The sequence below is a fragment of the Lutjanus erythropterus genome, chromosome 9, assembly GCF_056507025.1.
Source record: "Lutjanus erythropterus isolate fLutEry1 chromosome 9, fLutEry1.hap2, whole genome shotgun sequence".
Lineage (NCBI taxonomy): Eukaryota > Metazoa > Chordata > Actinopteri > Lutjaniformes > Lutjanidae > Lutjanus > Lutjanus erythropterus.
The window spans coordinates 27,542,104-27,570,091 of record NC_139325.1 but is presented as its reverse complement, the minus strand read 5'-3'; the positions used below and the strand labels follow the sequence as shown (position 1 = coordinate 27,570,091).

Sequence of the window (27,988 nt, the reverse complement as noted above, 5' to 3'; positions counted from 1 at the left end):
AAAACAAGTAGTTACTTAGTAGTCACTGCTTAGGAACATCCTATTTAATTTCACATGAAAGAAAAGCATCAAATGACCCTTACAAAAGTCAGAAATTGGAATAAGGCAAGAAAATTGCAATTGGTGCATCCTATTTGTCAGCATACTCAGTGATCCTGTTTAGTCTGAAAAGTCGAAGCATTAAGTGAGTTGTCATATTTTGAAGCCTAATTCATAATAATGGGTGCCAAATGCAGCATATTTCAGTGGCAATTAAAATATACACCTTGCCAACCAAGATTAGTAATACAACAAACCAATTTTATCACATCAGCTGCATCCACTCTTTGAAGTGCACATGTCATCAGTCACAACCTACATGATCAATAATTACTGAAATTGACTTTTCAGCTGTATTGCCCATGCCTAATATATGGGAAAGCAGAAAAGAGTGTGCAGCAGATGCACTCCGTGCAATGTCATCAACATGCCCACCCACTCGCTCCAGACAGTGACCAGCTAACACATGTGGCTCACCTGGACTTTAGACTAGGAGCCTGGCAGGGTTAAGTGGGAACTAATGCAACATTTCAATTCAGAAATACAGCTCTTCCACCATCATCACCAACATCCAGAGAAGCGCAGAGTTGCGGTGTATGTGTGAAAGGTGCTTAAGTGTGTCATGTTCATAGTCCAGTAGGTGGGAAGCTGTCATAAAACAAATAACATCAGCTATGGTTTGTTTTCTAACTGCCTCCAACTGCCAAAAATCCCAACGAACCACCCACACACATGATTCACAGACAAGGCTAAAATTTGACCTCAATCCTGGGGCCAGTTTCAAAAGTATATTTCAGTGTGTAGTGTTAGACTAGTGTTAATTTTGCTCGTAGATTTGTCAATTTCAAGTTAGACCATTTCACACAAAAAAAGGCAAAGCCAAACAAATTAGACCCCTTTCCCCCAGGCTGATTCAAGCTCAAGACCCATGTTACCATGGTAACAATCAGTGCTACCAACTGATCAGTAGCAGCCAATGGCAAAAAAGAGGAAAATACAGCTAATGATTGGTGGTTTACTAACATTGTTATGGAGAGAGCAATGAGAAGGGAAACTTTTTTTTTTTTGAAAGTTATGTTTTTGGACTTTTCTTGCCTTTATTTGATGGGATAGCTGAAGAGTAGACAGGAAAAGGGAGTGAAAAGAGAAGGGATGAAACGCAGCAAAGGGCCACAGGTGGCAGTTGAACCAGGACTGACAGCCTTCATACATGGGGCGGACGCTCTACCAACTGAGTTTAACAGCCACCCCAGGAAACAGTTTTTAGAGACCAGAGCAACCCAGTGGAAATATACAACAGCGAAGATATTGCCAGTCATTGTTGTTCACCTTTCTTTGCATCTTCTCCAATATTTTTACATCTTTTTCTAACATCTTTGCTCCTCTCAAGGGCAGGATTAACACCATTGACTGTCACTGCAATTTTTTCCAGATCAGATATTTTTGTATTGTTACACTCTTTGCTAAAATTTCCAAGTAAAATGTCCTTTTAACTGTTGAATTCCTTCAGTTTTTATTTTGAAAAAGGTCTTGATTTAATTTAATAATTCATTGTGCTGTAGTCCTACTTAAGATAGTCAAGAGCCAAACTGCTTTGTTCAGTGGATGACTTTAGAAATCTATCTATCTAATCTGACTAACTGTTATACCTAAGCAATAGTCAACGTCTGTCTTTGTGAAACCAGCCCCAGTTCATCCGAGTCCATAAATGAGATACCAACCAATGAACAGACACACAGTTTCATGGTTGAACAGGCTGGTAACATATCAGGCAAGTTGAGCCATAGGTGAATAAACTTTTGAATTGATTAATGTGCTGTCTTTCCTGGATTTTAAAGGCTGTTACAGTGACGTGAGGATATTTTCTCAATTGATCAGGCTGTTCTATTCTCTGCCTTAATACGCTTCATCATTATTTCCACATTACTGATTATTACTATTTTTATCCTTATCATTATTCAAAAAGCTCATTGTGTTAGTATATTGTGAAAGCAGAAATGTCCATATCGACCAGCCTAAAAATTGGTTTTAAAAAGTTTCCCCTCAGTAACCTCTGAATATTTTCATCACTGATTAAGAACAATCTGTGCCAGGCAGCACCAGGGTGCTGTTTGGATTACTGTGACCTCGAGTTATTTTAACAAACCAACAGGTGCCCTCAGAAACATGTTAGGCATCCTCCAATTCTGGAAGGAAAGCATTAATGTATTTCTCCAGTGAGATTTGACCTTGTCCTCAGTGCACTTTTCCTGGCAACTTGTTCAGCTCTGCAAGCAGTACTGTGTCACACTCTCCACAACAAACAAAACAGATTTGTAGTGGTGAATAATAACTCCCCCATTAGAAGCGTTTGCACAATAATGGATAGCTCACATAGGAAAAGAGTTTATTTCAGCAATCTTACCACAGTATGCTTTGTCAACTATCTCCATTTACTCAGCCATGCAGCATTAACAGGAATTGGTAATTGCGTGAAGTTAGCATGTACTAAGTCTGAAAATTTGAAATAAGGCTTAGAAATCCATACTTTACTACAGTGTTTAAGTTCTCACAAATTATTTTAAATGGATAGTTTGGATATTTTAAACTGGGTTTGTATGAGGTTATCAATAGCGGGTCTGGGCAACATAGCTGAAAAGCCTATCACAATAGTGAAGTTTCATATCAGTAGATATGGATAAATATTGATCATGTACATAGCTTATGACAGATGATATGTTGTGTACTCGGAGGGGTGGACAGTTTGTTTGTTATTGTGTGACTTTGGTGTTTTACACAGATAGTTCAGATTCACCAAAATCACACATTAAGCATTAAGCACATTAAGCAGCAGTGGACCAACAACTCTGTATTCTGCAAGGTTTACTGAATTCCCCTATGGAGTTTGGTTGATTTGGACAGAGCAATATTTGGCTTAAATAATGGCAGTAAATTCTGACAGTAAGGTAAGGAAGTGAAAATATTCCAATTATAGTGTATCCTTAAACTGAGAATTTTTCAGATAGACATTTTTGTGGCTGAAATACCTTTTGGGGCTGACCATTTCCACAGCAGTATATTGCTTAGCTTCCATGCTGCTGTCGCTTTCTGCTGCTCCACACTGAGGGCATGCCAACTGCCATCTGTGGTAGGGAACACACCGACTATAGACAAGTACCCCATATGACCCCATTACAAATAATCTTAACTATCCCTTTATAAAGGACCACCGTTTGAGCTCCTGTTTTGGGGCTACAGGAGGTTGACTGTATTCTACAGCTGGACAACTGATCTATGTCATTCCTCAAACACTGAACCAATTAGGACCTGTAACTTTTAGCTAACTGACAAGAGTGTTTAAACTGGTTTAGGAACTGGTATTTAATAAGCACATAAGAATGAAACTGATCTTGACAGATGTGTTCAGCAAACTGTACACAGCTCTTACACAACAGCATGATTTTTAGGGAAATGTTCTTTACACTAACCACCATCAGTATTAAAAATACAACAGACTTACGGTAAAAGCGTTTCTCAGATTCTGCATATGCAAGCAGGCCTTTTCTCTCAAGCAACAACCGAGCAAGACAAGGCAATGAAATAATGTGCAAACATGCCCTGAGAAAAGAGGTGTCTGCATAACAACGCGTGCCAGCGTCCTTGTCATGGCAACCCATCCTGAGCCCTGGCCATTCATCGTGGGTGCAGCTGGTACACGTCTCTATGTCTGTTCCCTCGAGTATGACTCTGCTGGGACAGACTGCTGAGGGGGGGAGGGCGGGGACACATCCTCATCCTCCTCCCTCACACTTTTCCTACTCATCTATCTGCCTTTGGTGGCACATGCTGTTTCCATAGTGTAGTATTCACCTCAAGCTATAACCATCCCACCAGGGACAGCCACTTATCCAATCACAGGAAACTTGCAGTGGGTTGCAAACTTAGCACTGACAACCATGGAGATAAGGAAACCCCCCTGAGCTAAGAAAACCCACAACAAAACTGGAGCAACAAGTTACACGAGAAATAAGTGTTGAACCCCACGTCATATAAAATTTAGCACATTTAAATGAAACAGACACAAAACAAAGAACTGAGATGCAGCAGGCCTTAAGTGATTTCTGACAGTTGTTCCATGTGAATATCAAACGCAGTAAGATAACAAAGAACAAAAGCTACATCACAAAGTCATGAGTCGGACAGCTGATACCAACAACTAAAACTGATTATTCAGTTTGATTATTTGGGAGCTGCATATAAGCTTTAGTACATAATCAAATACCTCATATTTAACTATAATAAGTTGGCAATACTTTGGATCAAATTATTCAACAACAATTATTTATTTATTTTAATAAATGTACTTATTTATACCTAATTGTTTTCACTTATGCCTCGTTAGAGTCCTTCTGAAGGGTAGATAAGCCCACGAGTGTGACAGATTAAATGCGCAGGGTGAAAGTTTCCGCTGACGCATAAAGGTTTCTGATAAATTACAGAAAAGGAAACCTGGGCGTGCACTGGAGTGTATCGTCCTGACCACACACAGACAGCGTCTACCACAAAGACAGCATCCCAGCTACCGCTAGGTTAAAATATTGGTCGATATTCTTGTGAAAATTAAAAGTAGTCCCTCTGTCTGCCTCCTGCGTTGACCCTCTCATTCATCGAGTATGGACTCAAACAAACAGTCAGTTTAGAGGGGGAGGGGGCCGCCCTGCAGAACCTTTTGTCCTTCTGAGGAGGGTATACATAAGAGTACACGCAGATAATAGGAGCTATGACTCCTATTTCAGCTGGAGATCAAGCAATCGAGCGAGAAAGTGGCATGAAATGGCGCAATCAATAAGTATTTTCCACACTCCCTGATATCTATAACAGACTATGTCACCCGTTTTGGTTATCTCAAGCCCCTCGTAGGTAATTCGCTGTTAATCAACCGCGTTGTCACAAATTTCAATTGTCATTAAACTTATTACAAAACTTGTTTGTGTCGCCCTTGTGCTTTTAGCAAAGACGCAGACGCTTGCCAACTTGGGAGGGAAGCACACTTTCAAGCGTTTTTAAGTTCCTAAAAGTTGTGCAAGCATGGAGGAGTATGTTAACGTATTTGAGCTAATAATGACTAACACTAGCTTACACAATGTTGGCTATGTCGTTAATGCTGAGTTAATTTAATTAGCTAATGAACTGATAACACATTCTTAAAAAAAAGAGAGAACTTTCCTCATGGTGGGACTAAACTGACGTTCAAAACCGTTTATTAACGCCATTCGTCGCAGCGTTATGTGACTTTTTTCCCCAGGAGAGCAAAGTTATGACCCGCCCTATTCTGACTCTGATTGGTTAGTACTCCTTGCGTTCGTTGATTTAGGCCGTTTGGATTGGGTAGATTTGGCCATGAGGCCTGAGTTAAGGCAGAGGAATATCGGCGTAAGCCAATCAGAAGCGGAGAAAGGCGACTTATGCCTTCGCCTTCCTGGGAAAAAAATATCGCTTACAGTTACGGCTCTTACTTTTCAAGTGGAGCTAACACTACCGTTAAGTGTCTTTAAACTGTTGTGTGACCAAACAGGTTTGCTCAAATCGAAAGATAATCAACGGCACTTTAAAACACACACTCGTGTAAACTCTGCAGAGGAAACAGTTCTCACTCAGACACCCAACTACGACCGACCCTCGCCAGCCAGCTGTGACGGGAAACCAGACCCAACCGAGCCGAGCTGAGCTAATCGCTGCGGGTTAACTGACGTTAGTTAGCTGGCTAACTAGCTCTAGCTAGCAGCCACAGGCACACACAATGCTGTTTTCCGTGTCACAACATTATAGAATTTTACCATTTTATTCTTACCAGAGAGGCTTCTTGTATCTCTTGGTTTGTTAAGGAGCAGTTAGCCGTCGGTATCCCCAACAATCCCCTCCCTCCTCCGTATTTCCGATATGTTTTGAAGTTGATGCTGACTGTCTGGACGCGGCGATGTGCTCTACCGTTTGCTCTTCAGGAGCAAAAGAGCAGCGGAGCCTGTCGCACAGCGCCTCCCCCTCCCCTACACTGGAAATCCCAAATGACGTTATGTACCAATAAAAATCCCCATTTTTCGTGTTTTTACACGTGAAAATGATTAAATCGTTGTAATTCCTCTTGTAGTAATATACCCTTTCACAGCAGCCATTTTGACATGAAATATTAGGATAAACACAGGTGTTACTAATGATACTAATTAAGGCTTTGTTCCATTCAGGTCAAACAGAGTCAGGATAATGTTATTATGATATGTCAGGAAAAATATACCGATGACTTTTTTTAACCTGATAACAGCATTTGCCAGTGACATTTAGTTAGCAATTTTAAGACTTAAAGGTACAATCTGCCACAAAATCAGAAGGGCATATTTTTAGTAGTGCTATTTATCCATCTAAATCGTTTTGGTGTGAGATGCAAAGTTTTTGAGGTATCTGCCACAGAGATGTCGCACCAAAACAAACCAGGTGGATGAATACCATTACAGGTAAGGGAAAAATATGTATTTTCGATTTTGAGGTGAACTGTCGCTTTAATTTGGACTCTAGTGATTCTTGTTTTAACAATAAAACTGCCACACTGACTCAGACATGGAGTAAATAACTTATTATTAAAATGTTTTTTAGCTTGCAATCTTAAGCCATAATTTGGGGCTCTCGTACCTCTGTTACCTTGGACTTATTGTCCAATTAAAATATTGTATACATAATATTGTTACAGCCAACCTCAATATCACAATAACCTGCAAAAACTGCCAATGGTCATGAGCAGAAGGCAGCTGTTATTCTCTGCCACCAATTAAGTAACAGAGACAGTAAATGTACAGATATTAGAGGTGGAAATAGATTATTTTCACTGCAGCCATGCTCACATGAAATAGGGAAAACACAGGTGTTACCAATGATACTAATTCAATACAGTTGCTCACATGAAAATACTGCACAACGGTCATAAATACACAACCAAGACCACTGTCTGAGACTTAGAATAGATTCTGATAAAAAGTTAAAAATGAGGATTTAGTTTGATTAGTTTTAACCAGGTGAAATCCTTGATAAATGAAAAATAACACAGCAAGTTCAGAAATAAAAGAAAATATAGAAAACCAAAACATTTAATAAAATACATATATTTCATATATATAAATTATTAAAGAATACAATCTCACCAAACAAATTCTCAAAAATGTGTGAAATAAAAATGTTATAATAAAGAAATATGTTTACATTTTGCTCTTGTTGTTTCTTACAGTAGTTTATTCTTGTGGTCCCCGTGGATCCCAGACGTTGCCTTTTGCTTTATTATGACCCAATATTTTATGTTAAGCTCTGCAAAGGTGGAATTACAGTAACTTCCAAATGAAGGTCAAAGGTCAAATCAGAGGTCAGGATTAATATATAGAAATAATAACCTGATATAAAGCTGTAAAACTGCCACATATCCATTTATCTGTCTACAACTGTTTTGTCTGGACAACAAGAACATTTTAAAGTCATTTTTCTCAGTTCTGCACTCTGGGAAGTTGCTGCCTTTTTTCTTTGTAGGGCAGAATACAAAAGGCTCTTTTTGTCAATCGAGTCCAAGTCTCAAGGACTCGATTGACAAAAAGTGCCTTGCCTTTCCCAAGGCACGGGGAACCATAACTGATTTACTGAGCCATTCGCAGTTTCACTGTATCGGCCGTGTGCACTTAGACTTGCATGGCTTAATCTTTGAGACAAGCATATGCTACTGTCAGGATCAACCAGGTAGCCCTGGTCGGATGTAAGAGGGAAAAAGAGAGAAAGCAAACAGAAGAAATAACATAAAACAAACAAGGGCTGACTAAACCCACAGGTTTAACTTGTAAGCCATTCTTCCTTCAACAATGAAATAAATTTTTACTTCTTTCACTTGTATTTGTGCATTTATGAATTCACCAGGATGAACGTGATGTGATTGTGCTCACGCATTGTTTAAATCACTGAAACTAAAAAGAAAAGTTCCCTTGGTTTAAATAAAGCCATGTGTTCTAGAACAGGACAAAAAACAAATCAAAACAAAAAATTCACATTTTCTACAGAAGGTTACATTTCACAGTTAAGGCACGTAAGTATTTAATTAATTACTTCATCATAATAAGCTCATACTCATATACTTGCTTTATCTAAAAAGTAAAAGCACAGAAATACTGCATCTGTCATTACTTGGAGGTATCAGTAAATGCATAATAACTTTATTCTGCAGCTGTCAGTACACTGACTTGATCTCACTGATGTTTTTGATGCGACAGAGTTAGAAAAATGGCTGTCCGACCCCCCCACTATGAGTTATTTCATCACGAGCCCTTGGTAGCTGAAATCAGCATGGATGCTTTGGTGTCAGCTCTGTGGTGTAGACTCTTCTTTGGACAGGACTTTGGACAAAACCACAGGCTTGATACAGCCTTTGCCATGATGTCCCACTGGCCAGAACTGGCAGCGCTGCAGCTCTGTCCTTACTATTTTAACCAGGTCACTCACAGGCTCCCCACCAGAGACCAAGTGAAAAACACGTGGGTACCATTACACACTCTACGTCAAGTCATATTCAGATGGTTACCAAAATTTCACGAATCCCACAAATTGTGTTCGCTTTTAATCTATTTTCTTTTTAATTTTTCTCCTTTAACTTAAGTTGTGCCTCTTTTGGACCCACGGTTAACTTTCTCCTTCCTGTACTTGTTGTGCTATGTGTTAGGCTTTTCCATGTTGAGAAGAAAACCAAAATTTGAAGATGGTTCAAAGATGTTGCTAACTGATCCATAAAAGCAACATATATGTAAAATCACATCTTAAGTTTGCTAATATTAAAAACACTAGCTAAGCAGTGAGCTCTTTTACAGTTGTTTGCTCTGTCACAAAACTTTAGCTAACCGTCAGCTAATTCCAAATGAAATACTGTTTCTTTTTACTTTTAGTATGTACTGAAGCTGCCCTTACAAAGCAGGTACTGTTTCATGCAGTATGCATACAGTTGGGACATATTATTTCCTCATAGATATGAAAGAAATTACTGTGGATAGTGAATGCAAAAATTCAGTCTAATGAGAGCTGCTGACTTGGCACAAATGCCCAAAAAGTTTTCCTTCTCCCAGGTTTACTTCCTGGTTATATGGCCCACTGAACATGCACAGTAGCATTTCCCTCCTTGTCCCTGGCTGCAAATTCCAGCTCAGCCAATAGACTTTACATTGTGATAAGGTCACAGGTTTTTAAATGGCTTTTTTCAGCTCGAGAAAAGTTTTTACAAATAGAAAAACTTCATGGATCAAAAAGTAATAATCGAAAGAGTCGTTTGACCTTGTTTATAGTTTGAGATGTCCTGTCAACAGCTTTACAAACATCTCTTTTATAATGGTGGCTGATGGGGGAAATTACTTTTTGGGCCAGTGTTGAATTTTTTACTGCAGTACCGCAAGTGGCTACTGGGAAAGATTGGCCGCAAAGCTGAGTGGCAAAGCCCTGTCTAGTTCCATAATAAGTCTACATACGCTCTTGCTCATACACCTATCACAAGGGATTATAGGTCAGAATAGCCAGAAAAGCATGCTGCATAATGCAACTGGATGCAGTGGCACATCTGGGTATTCTGGCATACTGCATTTGACATACTATGCAATGGGGTCATACTTAATCTTTTTCTAAATAGTATGGTAGTATGAGTGTTGGAAACCATGGTAATTGTTAGCTAGCTAGTTACATATGTCAGCAAATGTGGGCAAAATGCAAGCTATCTAGTTAGCAAATTTACACATCTGCTAGCTAGTTAGTGTTTTGCCAATATTAGCTTAATTAAATCTACATCATTGAGTTTTTAACTGGTCATAAAACAGTCTCACTTTATTACTGATGCCTCTGTATGACCCACATAAGCTGACAGGACCCTGTGCAAGAAAATCAGCTGTTTCTATGTAATTTTTCTTATTGCCTGCCACCTTGTTAGATGAAACAAGCCTGTGTTTACATTTTCCCAGGAGGGTTTACAGTGAGTAGTACATTACCTTGTTAAAAAGAAGCAGGAGGAGATATTTATTTAGATCATTTTATTTCTGATATCATATTTTGTGGTTATGAAGGTGGAAACACTACTGCTTTGTGCACAGGTGCCTTACAATCAAGAAAACATACTAGTTACTTTGGTTTAGGATGTTATGTATGTTGCTTTTACAGGTCCCCCAGTATGTTTTCACCATCTTCAAAATTTGTTTTCCTTTTCCACGTAGCCAATCTATATGCAGGAAACAGGGAAGCACAAATTTGACTGTGGTTCTGCCAGGTACCAAACTTGCTCATGTGTTACTGGGGCACAGAGCAAAAAGGGGCTGGACTTAGGACAATGTAATGTAATTCAGTGAAGTCCAACTCTGGTCCTCAGGCTGTCAGTATAAATCCACACTGTAGATATTATTTACAGCAGCCATTTTGAACTGAAATCTGATGGTAAACACAGGTGTTTACTATTTAATGATACTCAGTAAAGGGCTCATTCCACCTTTTAGTGCAGCAGAGCCTTTCCAGTGAGCCAACATGCACAATAGCAGCACCCTGGCTCTGTTTTAGTGTCACTGGATTAATACATGTGTTAACCCTACTATATTGCGTCCAAATGGCTGCTGTGAAAAAGGTGTATTGGTTGAGAAAGGTTTGCAGTGCAGCTTGGTCTGTATTTTGTTTTCCTGATGCTGCAGCAGCTTTGATGCCATAATGAATGATCTTCCCCCCACTTGTGGCCTGAAGGGAGAGCTGCAACCTCAGGCTGCAGTGGTTTGACTCATGGGCAGACTTGAAAAAGGAGAGGCAGAGGTACGCCAAGCACCATGGAAGATGGCATTCAAGGACAAACCAACAAGCCGAGCCCAGAACTGGCATCTTCTTGAGTCGACTCTGTCAACTCCAAGATTCAAACACTGGCAAGAGTTTATCTACAGAAGAGTACATTTATCTGATGTATGGATGCCACCTCCACACCAATAACCATTATTACCATCACCATCATTAAAGTTTTCAGGTTAATATACATTTTTATTCACAATGAGTTTGTCCAAATAATCAATTCCACCTTTAAGGGCAACATTTTCTATTGACATTGCCTCAAAATGTTGGGCAACAGTGTCTGAGTAGGTACACTGACATCTCTCAAAAGAACATTTTGCTGGCAGGAAACTATTAATCAATCAAAAGAATATTAATTGCCAACTATTTTTTAAGGCTGGGTTGCACCAACAAGGATTAAATCATGGCTGAATTTAAAATGATGTTGCACCAAACTTTTAAACAGGCCTAAAATTTAGAGAGATTAATTTTACAGGTCAGTCTAGTTTTTACTCTAAATCTAGCACCAAAACTTTTAACTCAAATTTAAAATGCAACCCAGTACTTTAAACTTACATTTGAGGTTTAACTTTTAAATTCAGCCACCTTTATTGAGATTGATTGGGCAAAAAAAAATCAAGTTCTGCAAAGAAAGTTAAGGGACAGACTGAGTTTAATGAGGCATCTCTTCTTTCTTTCACTCAACTTCATTATTGGGCCAACAAGTTTGTCTCAAAGGAGGAGAAATTAAAGCTTCTCTGCAGAAACATCATGAGGAGGCTTACTAAACTAATCTTTTAACTTTTTAGCCAGCTAGCAAATAATGTAACATTTTATTCAGGAATACAGAGCAGCTCAAGATTTCTGACCCATTTGATACTTACTACATTCCTGTTAAGTATGAGATAATGTACAGTAAGCAGGTTGTTATTACAAAAAAAATCCTGACACCATGATGCAGAACCCCGACATGAAGTGGAAGAGTCCTGAATCATCTAGAAGGGGGTTTTTTTTGTGCTTTTTACATGGTTACTTACCAAAACATATCAATAATTTTACACAAATCTTAATTTTAAAATGATTTTGGTGATTTGACAATGATATTATTATTCCTCCAGAGTCTATAATCAGAACTGTGTCCCTAACAATGGTCTGCTGTATGACTGCTTCGATGAGGGGAAACAAACATCAAGGACGCCACATCGATTTTAATCAGATAAAATAGGTTGGAGAAGATTGAACTTAGAGTCGGGGCAAGCAAACGACACATTGCTCTGCCTGTTCTCAGACACACAGAGCAGGTCAGGACATCCTCCTTTACTGGAGAAAACTGATGCAACAGTTGCAGCAGGTATTTTAAATGTTGACTAGTTTCTCAATTATTAATTTGGTCAGTGGGTGATAAATTTTTTTTTTTAAATATTCTCATCACAATTTCCAAAAGCCAAAGTTGTCATATTTCTTATTATTACATGGGTTTGTTGAATACTTGATACCGATTGGTCAATTAAAGTATTATACTTGGGTTGAGCAGTATTCTCATACGTCAATATTGTGATATGAGACTATGTATAGTCGTAGATTTCATCGTACATATCATCATATAAGTGTTCCTGGTCTTAAAGGCTGCATTACACACTTACACTGTTTTAGCTGTTCTGATATTCGTTTACCCACTTAGTCATTATAACCACTACTGATGATTATTTATCAAAAATCTCATTGTAACACATCTTAAATGATTCAAGATCAGTCAAAACAGTGGTCAATAAATTTCTACCCATCAAATAGTCATTAAATTGACCACTCACAACAGCTGATGACAAGAAAGATCATAACACAACAATGGTAGTTCCATAATTATATATCTTCAATTAAAAGCTATATATTTTAAGGCCAAAAAAAAAAAAAAAGATCACAATTTACTTTTTTTTATGGAAAACATCTTTAATGGGTTTTCTGATGTAATGTCTTGTTAAGTGAGTACATATACATACAAATGTTCTATCCTCGCTACAGTCGGGGCAAGTTATTTTAAGAACCAGTCGAGTGCCTGTACAAAAAAAAAAAAAACACTCCATCACACGGTTGTGTGTGTCTTGTCAAGGCTGGAGACACAGGGCTAATCTGACATTAGGCCGCGTGCTGCAGTGAGTAAATTTAATCCAAAAAAAAAAGAAAAAAATCGATGTAAGTCAGGGACTGCAAATCCACAAGACACACTGTAGATACAGACACACAGACATAAATCAATAGTAAGCTTGTGTGTCTGGACACCTTTTTCTTTCAGGATGTATTTTTTTTTCTCTCTATTTGTAGAACTCGTGCTCCTGCTCGTCCTTTTTGATGACCGTCTTGTAAGCCTTTTCGAAATCTTTGGCCAGGACGATATATCTGTTCTCACGCACCGCCAACATGCCAGCCTGAGACAGCAGAGGGCAAAATAAACAAAAACAAATTATTATTTATACAGTTAATTGTTTTGCACATCAAGTAAAAGACTGGGTCTCGTGTGATTTTGCAGTTCACTGTAAAGCCACAAGGCACACTTGAAAATAGAAATAATTTGCTCTTTATTAGACCCTTATTAGTCTTTATTAGAGGGTAATTTGAAATACACTGGAACAGAACTCTGCTGTAAATTAAAGTGAAATCACATAAAATGCTGCAAAATAAAGAACATTTTTCTAGTTTTTGTCTAATTTGATTGAAAACACTGTTTGTTACGTCTCATTAGTGTACTGTAAAATAAACTGCAACCAAAGATTGTTTATATTGCCATTAGTTTTCATTTCGCACTGCTCAAATTAAATTAAAGCTCTAGCTCACCTCCTGGCAGATGGAGTTGATATCGGCTCCAGAGATCTTGTCTGGTCTGGCCACATCTGTGCATCAATTAAGGACAAGTGAACAACACAGCAATGCCAAAATACAAGCAAAACATCTTCATATCTGAGCTGTGTTTACACATAAAGGTATATTTGAATTATGTAGTGTAAAAAAGACTCTCATCCTATTTCAATTGCAAATGCACCATGCTGTGTGTTTTGATTAGCGTTTTCATTTCCTATTTGTGATTCCAAGTTTGTATTTTGCATATTTGTCAGTTGCCATGCAGCGTAAACAGTCCAGAACATCTACACTGTTGTCTTGCATAAAGTGATTCTGCTGCTATCAGTCAAATGGGATGTCAAGATTTCTACAGAGGACAAAACAATGATTTGTTCACAGGTCTACAGGAAGAAAAACTAAAAAAAAAAAAAAACACCCAGAACTGTGTGTTACATGTGATATGGATGCAATCAAGTAAGTGACTCAGAGCCCAAAATCAAAGGTCATTAAAGGAACAGTTCTTATTATTTGAAGTGGGGTTGTATGAGGTAAAAACAGCGTATTACCTACAGCAGATTCTGATCAACACGCCCCCAGTATGAAGAAGCAGAGCAGAGTACCAGCACAGAAGCTAAGCAACGAACTGCTCTGGACAGGGTCAGCAACAAAGGTAATTTAGCCATTTAAGACCAATTTTAATACAAATCTATCAGTTTAAGTGTACACTATATTTCTAATGTCACTGTTTTACCTTGCTGTCAGACAGCTTTTTCTGATGGGAAACAAGGCTTATATCAGCAAATATCCTGTGTTCTATGAGTTTGACGCCAAGGGGTACATTATATTTACAATATTTTCACTGCTTTACCTTTCTGTCAGACAGCCTTTTTATAGTGAAATATTGCTGTCTCCAAACCCTTTCAAGAGCACCACCCTGTTGTATAGTTTAAAGCTGCCTCGATTAATAATTAGTATATAGTAATCGACTACTAAATTAATCAGCAACTATTTTGATAATCAATTAATCATCTTGAGTCATTTTCAAAGACCTAATGTCCAAATTCTCTGTTTTTAGCTTCTCAAATGTGAATATTTTCAGGATTCTTTAGACCTCTGTGACAGTAAACTGAATATCTTTGGGTTGTGGACAAAAGAAGACATTTGAGGACATCACCTCTGGCTTTGAGAAACAATGATCAACTGATGTTCAGCATCCCTGACATTTAGCAGACCTCCAAACATAAACTAAATAGCTATCTACCCACCCATCTATCCACCCAAATGCACAGATTAAGTAATATATTTTGTGTTCTTGTTCTTTCATGTTGTGCACAGGGGGCACAAGATGCCCTCTAAAAGTGAAAGTCAATTTCTCACTCTGTTATACACACACAAACACCACTTAAACACGCAGTTATTATACCAAAAGGATACAGTCCTCCAGATCGACCTCCTCAGAGAGGTTCATTTTACTGGTGATGGTGGAGAAAATGAGACGTTTCTGCCTGCGGTCGGGCAGGGGGAACTCAATCTTTCTGTCCAAACGACCAGGACGTAGCAGGGCAGGGTCCAGGGTGTCTGCTCTGTTGGTGGCCATGATCACCTAAGGGAGGTTCAAATGTCAATACTCGTCATGAAAGCATGATGTTGAACTGTAAACATACCGTGATACGGCATGCATTTGGCTCCGTAAATTTTTTTTTGCTTGTGGCTCACTGAAAGGGAGAAAAATGAGCTAATTTTGGACCAAATGGACCTGTGGTATCTAGGCCAGTGGTTTTGCCAACCCTTTAAAACTGGCAACCTGAAAAATGGAATCTCACTTCAATCAAACACTCACAGGCTGTTAACACTTTGATTTAATAAATAATGTTTCACTGCCTAAGTATTTATTTTGTCTAGTTTAACCACAAAAGGCTGGTAAACAGAAGGTATCTGCTAAAATTATAATTATTAATTAATTAATTATGAATTAATTATGAAACTTTTGCAAAACTGTCTGGCAAAAAAAATGGTGACACAGAACTGCCCACTGCCATCACATGAAAATACAAAGCTACAGCTGTACGCTTAACGGGATTTGTCAATTAAATCTGTAAAGAGTCTCCCCAAAAAACCCTTGGGAAAACTCTTCATAGAAAAACCTAAAAAAGCAGCCAATCTCTTTAAATACTGAAGGCTTTTTTTATGCATGTCTGAACAGCATTCGCAAATAGCTTATGGGCAAAATGTGCATTTAAGGTTTCAAAGCTTAAAAACATAAACCCCCTGGGTGCTTTCTAAGCTGAATGAACGGACTGATGGCAGAGCTGCAGTCGTTGCTCTAAAAGTGCTCATGCTCCATCAGTGGCACCACGAGTCAGCACATATGGAGATGGTGCAGTCACAGGGGGAAAGTTAAGAGCTTTTCTCAGACAGCTGGACTGGACTCACCTTGACATTGACGTTCTGATCAAAGCCATCCATCTGATTGAGCAGCTCAAGTAAGATTCTCTGCACCTCCCTGTCAGCTGCAGAGGCGAAAAAAAGACAAGGTCAGAGCGTACATTTTTACTGTAATGTTACGGTGTTTACAAGGGTGTAATCAGGAAATAATAAAATGAAAGTCTTGACTTAACAAGAAAAACCACAGGGCTTGAGACCAACAACGTCCCGTCGTCGCAGGGACGGTAGCACAGCAGGAATTTTGTGGAGGCCAGGGCTGCAAGGCCCCCTCAGTTTAGCCTTATGCACCTCAAAAAATTTTGAGGCAACTGTTTCTGTGATGCCATGCCCTCACTGCCCAAGGAGATTTCGTCATTTTCTTTGCCACTTTCCTGTCAATACGATTTTTAGACACCACTGTCTTTTGTTGAGATTCTGAGTGACAAACATCAAGTCAAACACTGCACATATGACCAGTCCTGGGCTAGGTTTCTAGCCTGTTATACACTTCTGGAAATCTGGACATTTATGACTATAGTTTCATAAATTAGTGAGTGGATAAGACATGAAAATCAACATATAATGTTGCACATTGCTCATATATGGACATGTTTCTTAGTTGACCGACCGGCTGACAAAGTGCTCCAAGCCTAGCAAGTATTATAGCCTGATGTTTATAACATTAATGTTAACAAACAAAATAGTAGGTTTCAAATAAAATCATTCTTATCCCTTAAGTTAAAGTCGTTATGTTCATGGCCTTAAAATCATTGTTTATTTGATGGCCTTAATGCCCTGGTGTTTGGCCTTCATCACCTGAAAAAATGCCCATAATGCTGGAATTCCAGGCCTGGATAGTAGAAAAAATGTTTGGGATGAACAGAGATCTTTGCCGGGACAAAAGAGATTTTTATTATGTATGCATGTGCAACTATCACCTAGCAAATCACCAACTAAACCAAGCACTGACTATAAAGGAGCACATCTTCCCATGCTGTTACAATAACATTGTTTACTATCACTGCCTATTCACCACGAGACTTAAGAAAAATATGAAGATTCTGAAATGTTCCTTTGGTAAAAAAAATATTCCGTTTTGTGTACCTAGGACTATTTTTGTCATGATACTGAAAAAAAAGATTGTAGTATTGCTGTTTTATTACAGTATTGAATCCAAGTTTAAAATTCTGTAATCGTGATATTTTGGTTTGGATGTCGAAATCCGAAAGTTTGAAGTAATGTTAAACCCGCTATCAACTGGGGATGCACCCTATTTTTCCCCAGTAATGCTACATGGTGAACAACAAATCTGTGCTGAAATCAGCAGGAGAGGAGATAGTTGGCTGTTAGCAGCCGGAGGGCAGCAGAGTCCTGCAGTTTGTTGTGACAACAACATAAGTTTACAGTAAATAAATGTTCTAAAGGTCTTCAGCTGAGTACAGTTTGGAGGTAAAAGTTAGACATTTTATATAAGTTTTAGTAAACTTATAACTTGTAACTCAGAGATGAAAGTAACCGGAAACACTAGAACACTCGAGAGCTGGAACAATTAATTATTCATTGACTATGAAACCAATACCTATTTTTGATGAACGATTAATTGTTTGGAGTCAATTTTTAAGAAAAAAGTCCAAATTCTCTGATTTCAGCATCTCACATGTGAATACTTTTTGTTTTCTTTGATAGTAAACTGAATATCTTTGGGTTGCAGTTAAAACAAAACATATGAGGATCACCCTGAGCTTTGTAGAACAGTGATGACCATTTTGCATTTTACAGACCAAACAACTAATCAATTAATCAAGAAAATAATCAATACATTTATTGATGATGTCAATAATCTTTGGTTGCAGCCCTATCCAGTTCTGTACTGATGTACACTGCTGAGGTACTTGTACTTTGATAACAAAAAGTGTATGCAGCTGTTGATTATGTAAACTACAATAAAACAGTAAGAAACAAGAGATAACTCGATACAAATAAATACATGTAATTGTTCCCTCAACATTTCAACTGTGTCAATAAAAACTAACAAATATAGATTGTAAGGAAGTAAATAAACATTCTTTTGATTTCTGGGATCGTTTGAATTCACTTCAGGATCTTTCAAATTGTTTTTCAGGATTTTTTCAGGATGGTGGCGGAAAAAGTCTAAACCTCTTAACTAGAGTAATGTTTGTTCCTAAAATGCTGATATCTACACCAAAAAACCCATTTGGAAAAAAACAAAAAAAGTACTCCCCATCTTTTCCCAGAGTGTGAACTTGGTTTGTATTTGGCAAGTCTAAATGTGAGCCAAAGATGTTCATACCTCCAGTCTGTGCATCAAAACGCTTTGTGGCGATGGCATCGATCTCATCAATGAAGATGATGGCCGGAGCATTTTCTTTTGCCAGCCGGAAGACGTCACGCACCATGCGAGGGCCTTCACCCAGATATTTCTGAACAAACTCAGAGCCCACCACACGGATGAATGCAGCTGGGGACAGAGAGATTGAACAAAGATTAATTTTTTATTTCACTGTACTTACTCCTTATTCATAATACATAACTTAAACAGTGTGTATTATAGTGTTTGATCCCATCTTGCAGTGTCAACATAAAGGTTGAAATGAATTTTTGTCTAATATTATCAAAAACAAGACAATATCGCACAACAAAATACACAGAAAATATCCAGTGTAGTATATTATGAGTCCAAGTTATGTGCAGAGACAAACACATACAGCTCTCTGACATGGAGGACTTACCTGTAGTGTGGTGTGCCACAGCCTTGGCCAACATTGTTTTACCACAGCCTGGAGGTCCGTACATAAGGACACCCCTGGGTGGATCAATGCCAATCTGAGAAAGGAAACCGACCAGAGTTATTAAGTATCTAATACAGGTTTTCTACATTTTTGAGAGCGGTTTCATGTCATGTCGCTCACAGTGATGAGTGTAAAATCTATTAAAAAAAAAAAATTGTCACACCCCATGTAAAAATGTCACATTTCTTTTGAATGTCTGACCTGTTTGTAGAGCTCAAAGTGTGTGAGCGGCAGCTCGACTGCTTCTCTGACTTCCTGCTTCTGAATGTCCATACCACCGATGTCAGCATACATCACATCTGGCTTTTGGTCTGGGAACAGAAACACAGTGACAAAGGAAAGATGATTTATAGAAGATCTCTGGCCTTCTTTGACAAAAAGAAAACTGCATCTGTGTATTTTTAATTGATTAGAAGAAGGGGAGTCTTTGGACCCTTGGAAGTGGGACTGTATAAGGTACTTATCCATACATGTGTTTTACCTACAGTAGATGTCAGTCAGCACGCCATTAGGAGAAGCAGAGAGAGGCACCAGTACGGAAGCTAAGTGATGTTCTGCAGTGGACAGGGTCAGCTACTTCTACTTAAAAAAGATCCACTTAACAAAAACATCAGTTTAAATTTACACTATATTCAAAATATTTTGACTGCTTAACCTTGTCATCCGATCGCATTTTCTGATCTGTCATATGAGCTATATCTGTTAATATCGCTCTCTCCAAAAAAAACAAACTCCACAGGCAAAATCACTAATTGTACCTTGCTGTACACAACAGTTGCTTATCTACTGCTATCTCAATCTGTTCATTTGTTTGTGGTATTGTGTCATATTGGTGTACTTCAAAATCACACAATAGCACAAACAATTTAACAGATTGAGGCAGCAGTAGACATGCTGTGTTCTGCATCAAGTTGCTGATTTTGCCTATGGAGTTTGGTTGGTTCGCAGATAGCGATATTTGGCCTATACAATGGTGGTTTCCTGTCAGAAAGGCTTACTGGCTTAACATTTAGCTGCGGACCCAGTTCAGAGCAGTACATAGCTTAGCCTCTGTGCTGGTACTCCTCTCTGCTTATCCAAACTAAGGAAACTAACTTCTGACCATCATCTATGGTAGGTAATGCACTGACTTCCTACCTCATACGACCCCACGTCAAATAATCCAAACTATCCCTTCAATATTTGCCAGTGTCTGATAAAACCAAATAAAATATGTATAAATTATGAATAGAATTTTCTGTGACCGCAGCAGAAAAATGTAGTCTCAGATATGACCCAGGTCATCTTTGTTGAAGACATATTAAAACAGAGTGTAGTACTGAGTGTTTACCTGATGTCAGCATCATGATGCTGCTATCAGCTTCAGGTGGGAGCACATCCACCAAGGCGTTGCTGTGCTTGTGCAGGGCCACTGAGGCGTTGGGCTTCAGCAGCTCTCTGTCGATGGTGCTCAGGATGCGCACATAGTAGTTGGACCCTGAAAGGGGAATGAGGATGAATAAAAGGAGAGAGAACATAGGAACACAACTCATTACACATTTAAAACATCTACTTCACACTGAATAATTAAAATTTGACAGCGTCTCTTCCAGGTTTTCTCAAAAGACTCTAAAAGCCTGAACATGGTAAAGCATTCAAATATACAGCTTATATGCATCATCTGTTGTTCATTCATTTTTAATTCTCAGCTTTATCTATTTATTTATTTATTTATTTAACTTATTTCACAGTAAGTATTTTTGACCTTTAAATGCATATTATTTTTCTGTTTGTGCTCCAGCAGCTGAGTTGGTAGAGCATGCGGACCGTGTACAGAGGTCCTCAGCAGCAGCGGTGCCTTTAATTCCAGCCTGCAGCCCTTTACTGAATGGCTTCCCCCCTCACCTCCATTTCTTGCCTATCTGCTGTCCTATCAAATGAAGGCTAAAAGCCCCAAAAATTCATCTTGAAAAATCTAATTTTACTTTTTACTTAGATGCTGGCATTGTTGTTCCTTGGTGCAGAAAATATTCCCTTAATATTAAATGTATAATATCTAAGTTCTCCCACTAGGGGTCTCTCACATTAAACAATAACAAAAGACACAGTTTGATGACATTGTGAAGTCGTGTGGGATCATAGGAGTTGTTGTCTTTGCAGTTATACAACAACCACCTCAGATGAAAATATCAGACCTAACTGGCAGAAATCATGTTCACAGCTGAGGTAACATTAAAGTTATATTCACGTTATGTTTAGTCATGTTTACTGACTTCCTTCATCACTCCTTGACATATCAAATGAATCCTGTGTTTTCAAACAGCTAGCAGGAAACACACTGTTACCTCAAATAAATTACAGATTTCTCTGGGTTTGATCATTTTTGGAAAAAAATGAGAAAATGTAAGTAAACAACGCAACAAAATATATAGCCTTTGCCTAGCATTTTAGACATTTTAATGCAGAAATGTTACATATAGCTATCAAGTAGACATTAATTTCCAAATCTTCTGTCTTTAAACATGTCTGCTGGTGTTTTTCAATCTGAAATTTCTCACTAAAAACCAATTGATCATATTTTGCATAGGCTGTTTGGTCAGTGATTATGAGCACTGCTGCCACAGGTATACATGCATACAGCACTTGCAAAAACTGAATGCTAATAATGTCTGGATTGCAATCATTCAAATTCTGTTTCCAGGTGCAGCTGCAATCTTACATCTGCTCAGGCTTGGATTTAAATGTTTTTTAAAATGTATGAGATCGTTCTTGGGTTTGTGTTAAACAGTCAGTCACAAATTATTTTTTTATTCAGGCATACGTTTTTTGATTGTGAAGATCTCTTGTGCAAATTCACAGCTTTTCATTTCAAAGACATCCTGTTTCCTGTGAAGTGCAGCTGATGCTCTGTGGGACTGTCAGCTGGGTCAATTAGAGCTTCCTCTCCATGTTTTTATTATTTATAATTAATACTGACAGCACATAATCCTTTGTCTGTGTAGGCATTTTTTTTTTACATTTTGTTCTTTTAATGGTACCTGTAGTGGAGCCAACAATGGCTGTGTTCTGGTCAACAGCTTCCAGGAACTGGCCAATGACAAGCGGGATGCTCTGTATCCTTTTCACCTCCTCCTGAGCATGGAGAAACTCTTTCTTCAGGTTCTTCTGTTCATCTTTGATGTACTCCTCCTGCACCTCTAGGAACTCCAGCTCCTGCTGCAGCTTCTGCAAACACAAACCCAAAGAGAGGAAGAAAGAAGGGTCAGACTCTGCTGAAGAGAAAAGTACCATAAATGTGCTTGATGGAGATCTTAGATGTCTATATGTCAGCATGTAAAATATACTCTGATGAAATAACATGTAGTGGACACCTTATCATATTAACTACAACACACTGTCTCTGATTCTTTCTGTGACGCAGCCCTAACTATATTCAGGATCTACATAATACAGGGTCTCAAGTTGCCAGGAAACAAAACTGTTTACCCCCAGACACTTTCAGTCTGAAAAGGTGAAGCATTTAGTGAGTTGTTGTCATGGTTTGTAGGTTAATTTGTAATGTTTGTATTGCAAAGCACAAAGTGGCACACATTTAAGACAATTTGGCGGTTGTAGACTGTGATTAATGGCTTCAAATGGCTCTTAGTAAACACATAATTTTTTCGGACAGCATTTAACATTATCAGTGAATAAATTTTGCTCAACTGCTCAACTGCTTTCCAAGTGTTTTCTTACTGTCAGGCTATTTGACTAGTCAAAATTTAAATTTGCATTTAGTCGGCAGGAAAATCAGTTGCCAGGAATATCCCTACTATTCAGTGCACTCGTCTGGTTGGATTTTAGCGCTTCTTATTTTTTATATTAATATATTAGGAGAAGATTCTTTATTTTATTTCAGTATCAGGCTCTATCTCATTGCTTTGTCTAGCCTTAAGCTGGGAAGCAAAAAGTTAATTACTAATTTTTTTTACTTGAATAAATGGCACTCTGAAGGTACTCACCCAAACTGTGTAGCCACACATGCTATGCACAGTCTCCAGCCTTTGCCACCGTTACCTCAAAAAATCCAGGGAAAGGCTTGCAATAATACATATAACTGTATAAGAGTTAATTAAGTTTACTTCGCAGGTGCATCAAAAACTTATCAGTCCAAAACTGATGTGATCAGCATTTTTAAATGTGAACAGAAGTAGAGTAGGTAGACCTAAAATGCTGGATGACCTGTAAATCTGTAAATATGATCTGTGCGAAATGTATTGTTCTTCCTCTGTCATTTTATCTTGATAATCTCACTGATTTGTTTCACAGAGTAACATCAGTTGAATCAGAAGTTTGAAACAAGACTACTATCAGTTTGAGCTTCAGGGTAATCTGTTTCAATTTCATGTTTTTTTTTTTTTTGTGGGAATCCAATCTAATTGACAGAACAGCAGCTCACAGCTCTGTAATCCACAAAGACACTGAATAAAACCTATGACATTCATATTTGCAACCTACAGTCTGTCATACTCAAAAACAGGAGTGGAACTGTACATGTATTCATTCTGAACCATTTCGTACAGGACGCTTGGACCGGTATTGGGGGTAGGGGGCGAAAAGCCGATTGTTACCTGCATCGCAATTCTCTCTTGAAAGATTATGAATCGATCCAGAAAAGTCAATAATCGGAAATTTAAAATCAACTTCTCAACATTATGCCTGTAACAATTTAATAAGACTGGGTAATACATTCCTTACAGCTGGACCAATTGGATGGTGAAACATGTATGTTGTGCTTACATTCTAAACTAGGCTACTTCTTAAGATCAGGACAGCTGAGCAGGAGCAACTGCAATCCAACCCGAATCCCCTGGCTTAAAAGTTAATATTTGTATTTGTAGTCTTTTAAATAGTTATTCATAATAATTAAAAATACCACTTTTTCCAGACCCTGACATTATTTTGGACAATGTTTACTGTTAAACTGTAAAATATCCTGCCTCCATTATGTATCTTTGTCACAACTGTTTGATAAACACATTTCAAGGATCATTGCAAAAACGTATAGTTATGTATAATAATTTATATTTTGTGTTTTCTATTGACCATCAGGCATTTTCCTTAACCACTAGTTGAAAATGCTATCAACCAGTTAAACCTTAATAATTTATCAAATACAACAATACACCTTTTCTCATTTATTTTTTTTCCATTTTAAGTTTAAGTTTCCTTATTCAACAAATGCTGCTGCCAGACAAAACAATGTCAAATGAGGCGCAATTACTGCCATTTGTAGACTGTTATTAAATTATTGATTAATACCAGGGCTGTCAAAGTTAACGTGCTAATAACATGTTAACGCAAATTCCTTTTAACACCACTTTTTTTTTTCAACACACGTTCTGTTATATTGGCCAGACCAATAATTTGAATTAGAAGCGAGCTTCCCTGTCACCCGACAATGTAAACGGGCTTGTCTATTTAGGCAACTGACTCAACGCAAAGAAACAGAAGTATATGACGAGGGAGATGAGTGAGTGCTGATTGAGCTGCAGCTCCACCTGAAACAAGGTATAAGTAAGGCTGACCCACAGCAGAGAGAGAGAGAGGGAGAAAGAAAAACTTTTTATGATTGTGAATCATAATGTTACTGTACACTTCTGTGATGCATGTTTTTTTTTTTTACTCCAACTGTACTTTTGTATGTACTTTTAAATACTTAATTACTTCATGCTGATTGATCACAACAGCGAGGGAGGAGAGACGAGCTGCAGAGAGGAGGGGGAGAGGGGGAACATGTGTGTGAAGTACCAACCAATATACAAACTTTACTGATGATTAATCCTGATGTTACTGTACAGTTCTGTGGATTAAACACCACAGATTAAAATATCTGTCACTGTAAAGGCCAAACTGACAGATGTTCATCTCCTCCACAAAATGTTTGTCACTGCGCTGCATTATTGTAAATCATGATGAAGAGTCCAGACTGTCCTTCTTCATCTCCTCAGTGTGTGTCAGTCTAAAACATCCTCACTGATGTAAACTATCAGAGTGACAATGATATAAACAATCCTGCTGTCTTAATACAAAAACATGACCATCACGCAGCATTTCATCATTATATAGACTGAGCTGAAAAAAGGTGAGGAGTTTTCTCAATATTTTCTTAAAGAAATAAACTGTTATTAACAATAATAATTGTAAAAAAATTAATAAATGCATATAAATGGCGACCTCATAAAATACTGCTGGTGGTGTTGGAATTTTAAATCTGAAGCCTGCAGCGTGCCATAGAAGCGTCTACTGACTTTTCTTTTGAAGTTTTTAGTGCATTTTGGCCTTAATGTTAAATTGAGTAGGTCACTATGCTCATCTGTGCCTAATGGGCTTGGGTTTGTGATGTTATTATTTGAGTATTTTTTTAATATCACATGCAGTCCCTTTTAGGTACATTTTGAAACAAAAGAAGATGTGACTAATTTGCAATGAATCGCGATTAACTACAGTCATGCAATTCATTGCAATTAAACATTTTAATCGATTGACAGCACTAATTAATACATTTTTAAATGGTTACATTTGTAACAGCACCTATTCTATTAACGATTAATCATTAGCATCCTTACTCTGTGTAAAGAATATTAGCCGACATATTGATATGGGAGTATATACCTAACTGTAAATTTGTGTACAGTTCCACACCCACTCAAAACACCGATTTTGGGTAGGTTATAACTTTTAAAACAAACGTGTAAAATGGTATCAGACCTTGTATCTGCTGTAAAGGTCCTCCAGATCTTCTGGTTCTGGTGCCAGAAAGGACAGACCTGTCTGAGGTCTGGAGGTCAGTATTGCCGGCATGTCGTCCTGTGAGGGTGACAAAATTACAAAAACATAAGTTACTATTGCATTAAACGTCACACACCAATGAGGGGTATATAAGATATTTCACACAGACAGAAAAGTTGTGTTAAAGGTATTACTACAAGGGACTACTTTCAGCTCAGGAAGAGGACAGCAAAAAGAAGTTGAACTTTACAGAAATATGTCAATAAACAAAAACTGTATGCTCGGTTATTACACTGCACTTCTCAGTAACATACAGTAGCTTAGCTAACCTCAGCTAACTGCTAGCTAACTTTAACGGCTCACATTACCAATAAGTAACAAATTAAAGCAGTTTGTGACGCACCGGTGAACACGAAAAGTACCTTACAAATGATGAGCATCAACATTTGATGAATGTAGTTTTATAAAACCCTCGTCTATTTGAAATAATAAATCATGCTAATGCTAGCAGCTAACTTGCATGACATAGCAACTGCACTAGACAGAGAATGAATTGGCAGGTTTACGTTTCGGCAGTGTTAACGAGCTAACAAATGGCACAAGACTGTGACAAACAACTACGGCCAGCGACACTCAAAAACATTGATTTACAAAAGCCTACCACAGAATCTCTGTCAATTTTAAAGGCCAAACGAAACAATCTCACTGATTCATACCGGGCTCTTTTCCACAGCTACGATATCCTCCATGTTGAAATATGTCTACGAATGACGTTATGACGTAATACGCTGGTGTGAGGTTGTATGGGTAATGGAGTTCATCGCGGGGTACAGTGTCATATTTACTTGTTTGAGGCTAAAAAATGACAGCAATTTATTTATTTAGCTTTTTATTGTCCCGGTGATGGTTAAAATTATTCTTATGAATTCAAAGTAAATATGTTGAACAAACATATAGTTTGTATTGGGAACGTAACAATACCACAAAGGTATAATCAGGCATGTTTACATCATGTGCTTTTATACTGATGTTCATTAACGTGTGCTGTCCTTGTCAAATAAAAAAAAATGAAGTAAATATTAAATATTAAATATTTCCACTATAATATGCCAATAAATCCCCATAGATTTTTCTGGGGACCCACTTTTGAAAAATGGCAAACCACTGTGACCCAGTTCACAAGAGGCCTGATCAGTAATCACCTCTTATTATCTTGATATCTGTTACTGAAAATATGCTTGCATGACAAATAAATGGATTTAGGCAGATTTATCAGGCCAAATCACTGCTCTTATTTCCTCTCATTAGGATAACAATATAGGACATTTTAGCCCACTTCAAAAATGAGCCAAGATGAGTGCATTTAGGCAGAATTAACAGGATCCTGTTTTCTCTTCTCATCAGTAAAATGATACACACATTTTAAGTGCTTTATAAAAGGTGTACTACACATATAAATCTAGGATTTGCAGAGTTTATTCCACAGTGTTTTATTTATTTACCCATTTACCCAAATAAGATTTCCTGTGACCTGCATGTGGATCATGACTGAGCCTGAGATCTGTGCCCAAACACAAAATTATAATCATAATTATAATATATTGTTGTTATTATTATTATTACCACCAGTAATAGTAGGTTTGTTTGTTTTTTCATTTTTCTCCCCAGTTTTGTCATTGCCAGTCTCCAGTTTCTGGGCATGAGTGCTCTAACACACCAAAAATATTAAAGACTAACAATATTGTTTCAAATTGAAACCCATCTAAAATCATTCTGTTTATTAACATAGCATTTTTGCAATTTGTACCATTAATGCAATGAATTATATTGTAATTATAGCCTATAGTAAAGATTTAAACACACATTCAAAGAAAAAACAGCATGACAAATTGCAGGTGCTCTCTAAAATATCCTTGTCACTGGTGTTAAATAGAATAAAAATACAAGCATATTCTGTTAATCAGTCACACCTAAAATCAACAGAACTTCGGAACAAATTTTTTGAAATGCCGTATTGACATCAGTGTATCAAGTTTCAGACTTTTCTGTAACTTATTGCAGACAAATGGTGCAAAATATCTGAAGACTTCCAAGATTAGTTTCGATTGTAACCAGATAAAAGTCAGCCAGACCTGAGACTGAGCGTCAGTGTAAACACTATTATTGATAATATATTTTTTTTTGTGTGTAAGTGCAAACTGCTAGCAGGAATTCATAACAAGAATTTGTTTGTCATATTCAGTAAAATACAGGTTAATAATAAACTTTAATTCTCATACCTAGAAGTAACAGCAGACGGG

The 27,988-nt window shown here is 37.8% G+C and overlaps 2 protein-coding genes across 2 annotated transcripts in view; both read right to left on the bottom strand.

The window, feature by feature from the left end:
* LOC146321724 (beta-1,4-galactosyltransferase 3) overlaps positions 1–6,021 on the bottom strand; it is a 29,525-nt gene extending 23,504 nt beyond the window's left edge. Inside the window, exon 1 of the mRNA XM_084726992.1 lies at positions 5,870–6,021. The gene's annotated coding sequence lies outside the window, so the exon portion shown is untranslated. The remainder of the gene's footprint in view (positions 1–5,869) is intronic.
* A 6,772-nt stretch (positions 6,022–12,793) lies between these two features.
* psmc4 (proteasome 26S subunit, ATPase 4) lies at positions 12,794–26,493 on the bottom strand. The gene is made up of 11 exons (XM_084726990.1): positions 26,405–26,493; positions 25,668–25,766; positions 21,956–22,142; positions 20,269–20,415; positions 19,140–19,249; positions 18,879–18,972; positions 18,440–18,607; positions 16,138–16,214; positions 15,139–15,307; positions 13,702–13,757; positions 12,794–13,295 (listed from the first exon to the last, which is right to left on the bottom strand). Exons 1-11 carry the CDS (start codon positions 26,435–26,437, stop codon positions 13,182–13,184), a joined length of 1,254 nt encoding a protein of 417 aa, XP_084583116.1. The 5' UTR covers positions 26,438–26,493; the 3' UTR covers positions 12,794–13,181.
* Between the last annotated feature and the right edge of the window lie 1,495 nt (positions 26,494–27,988).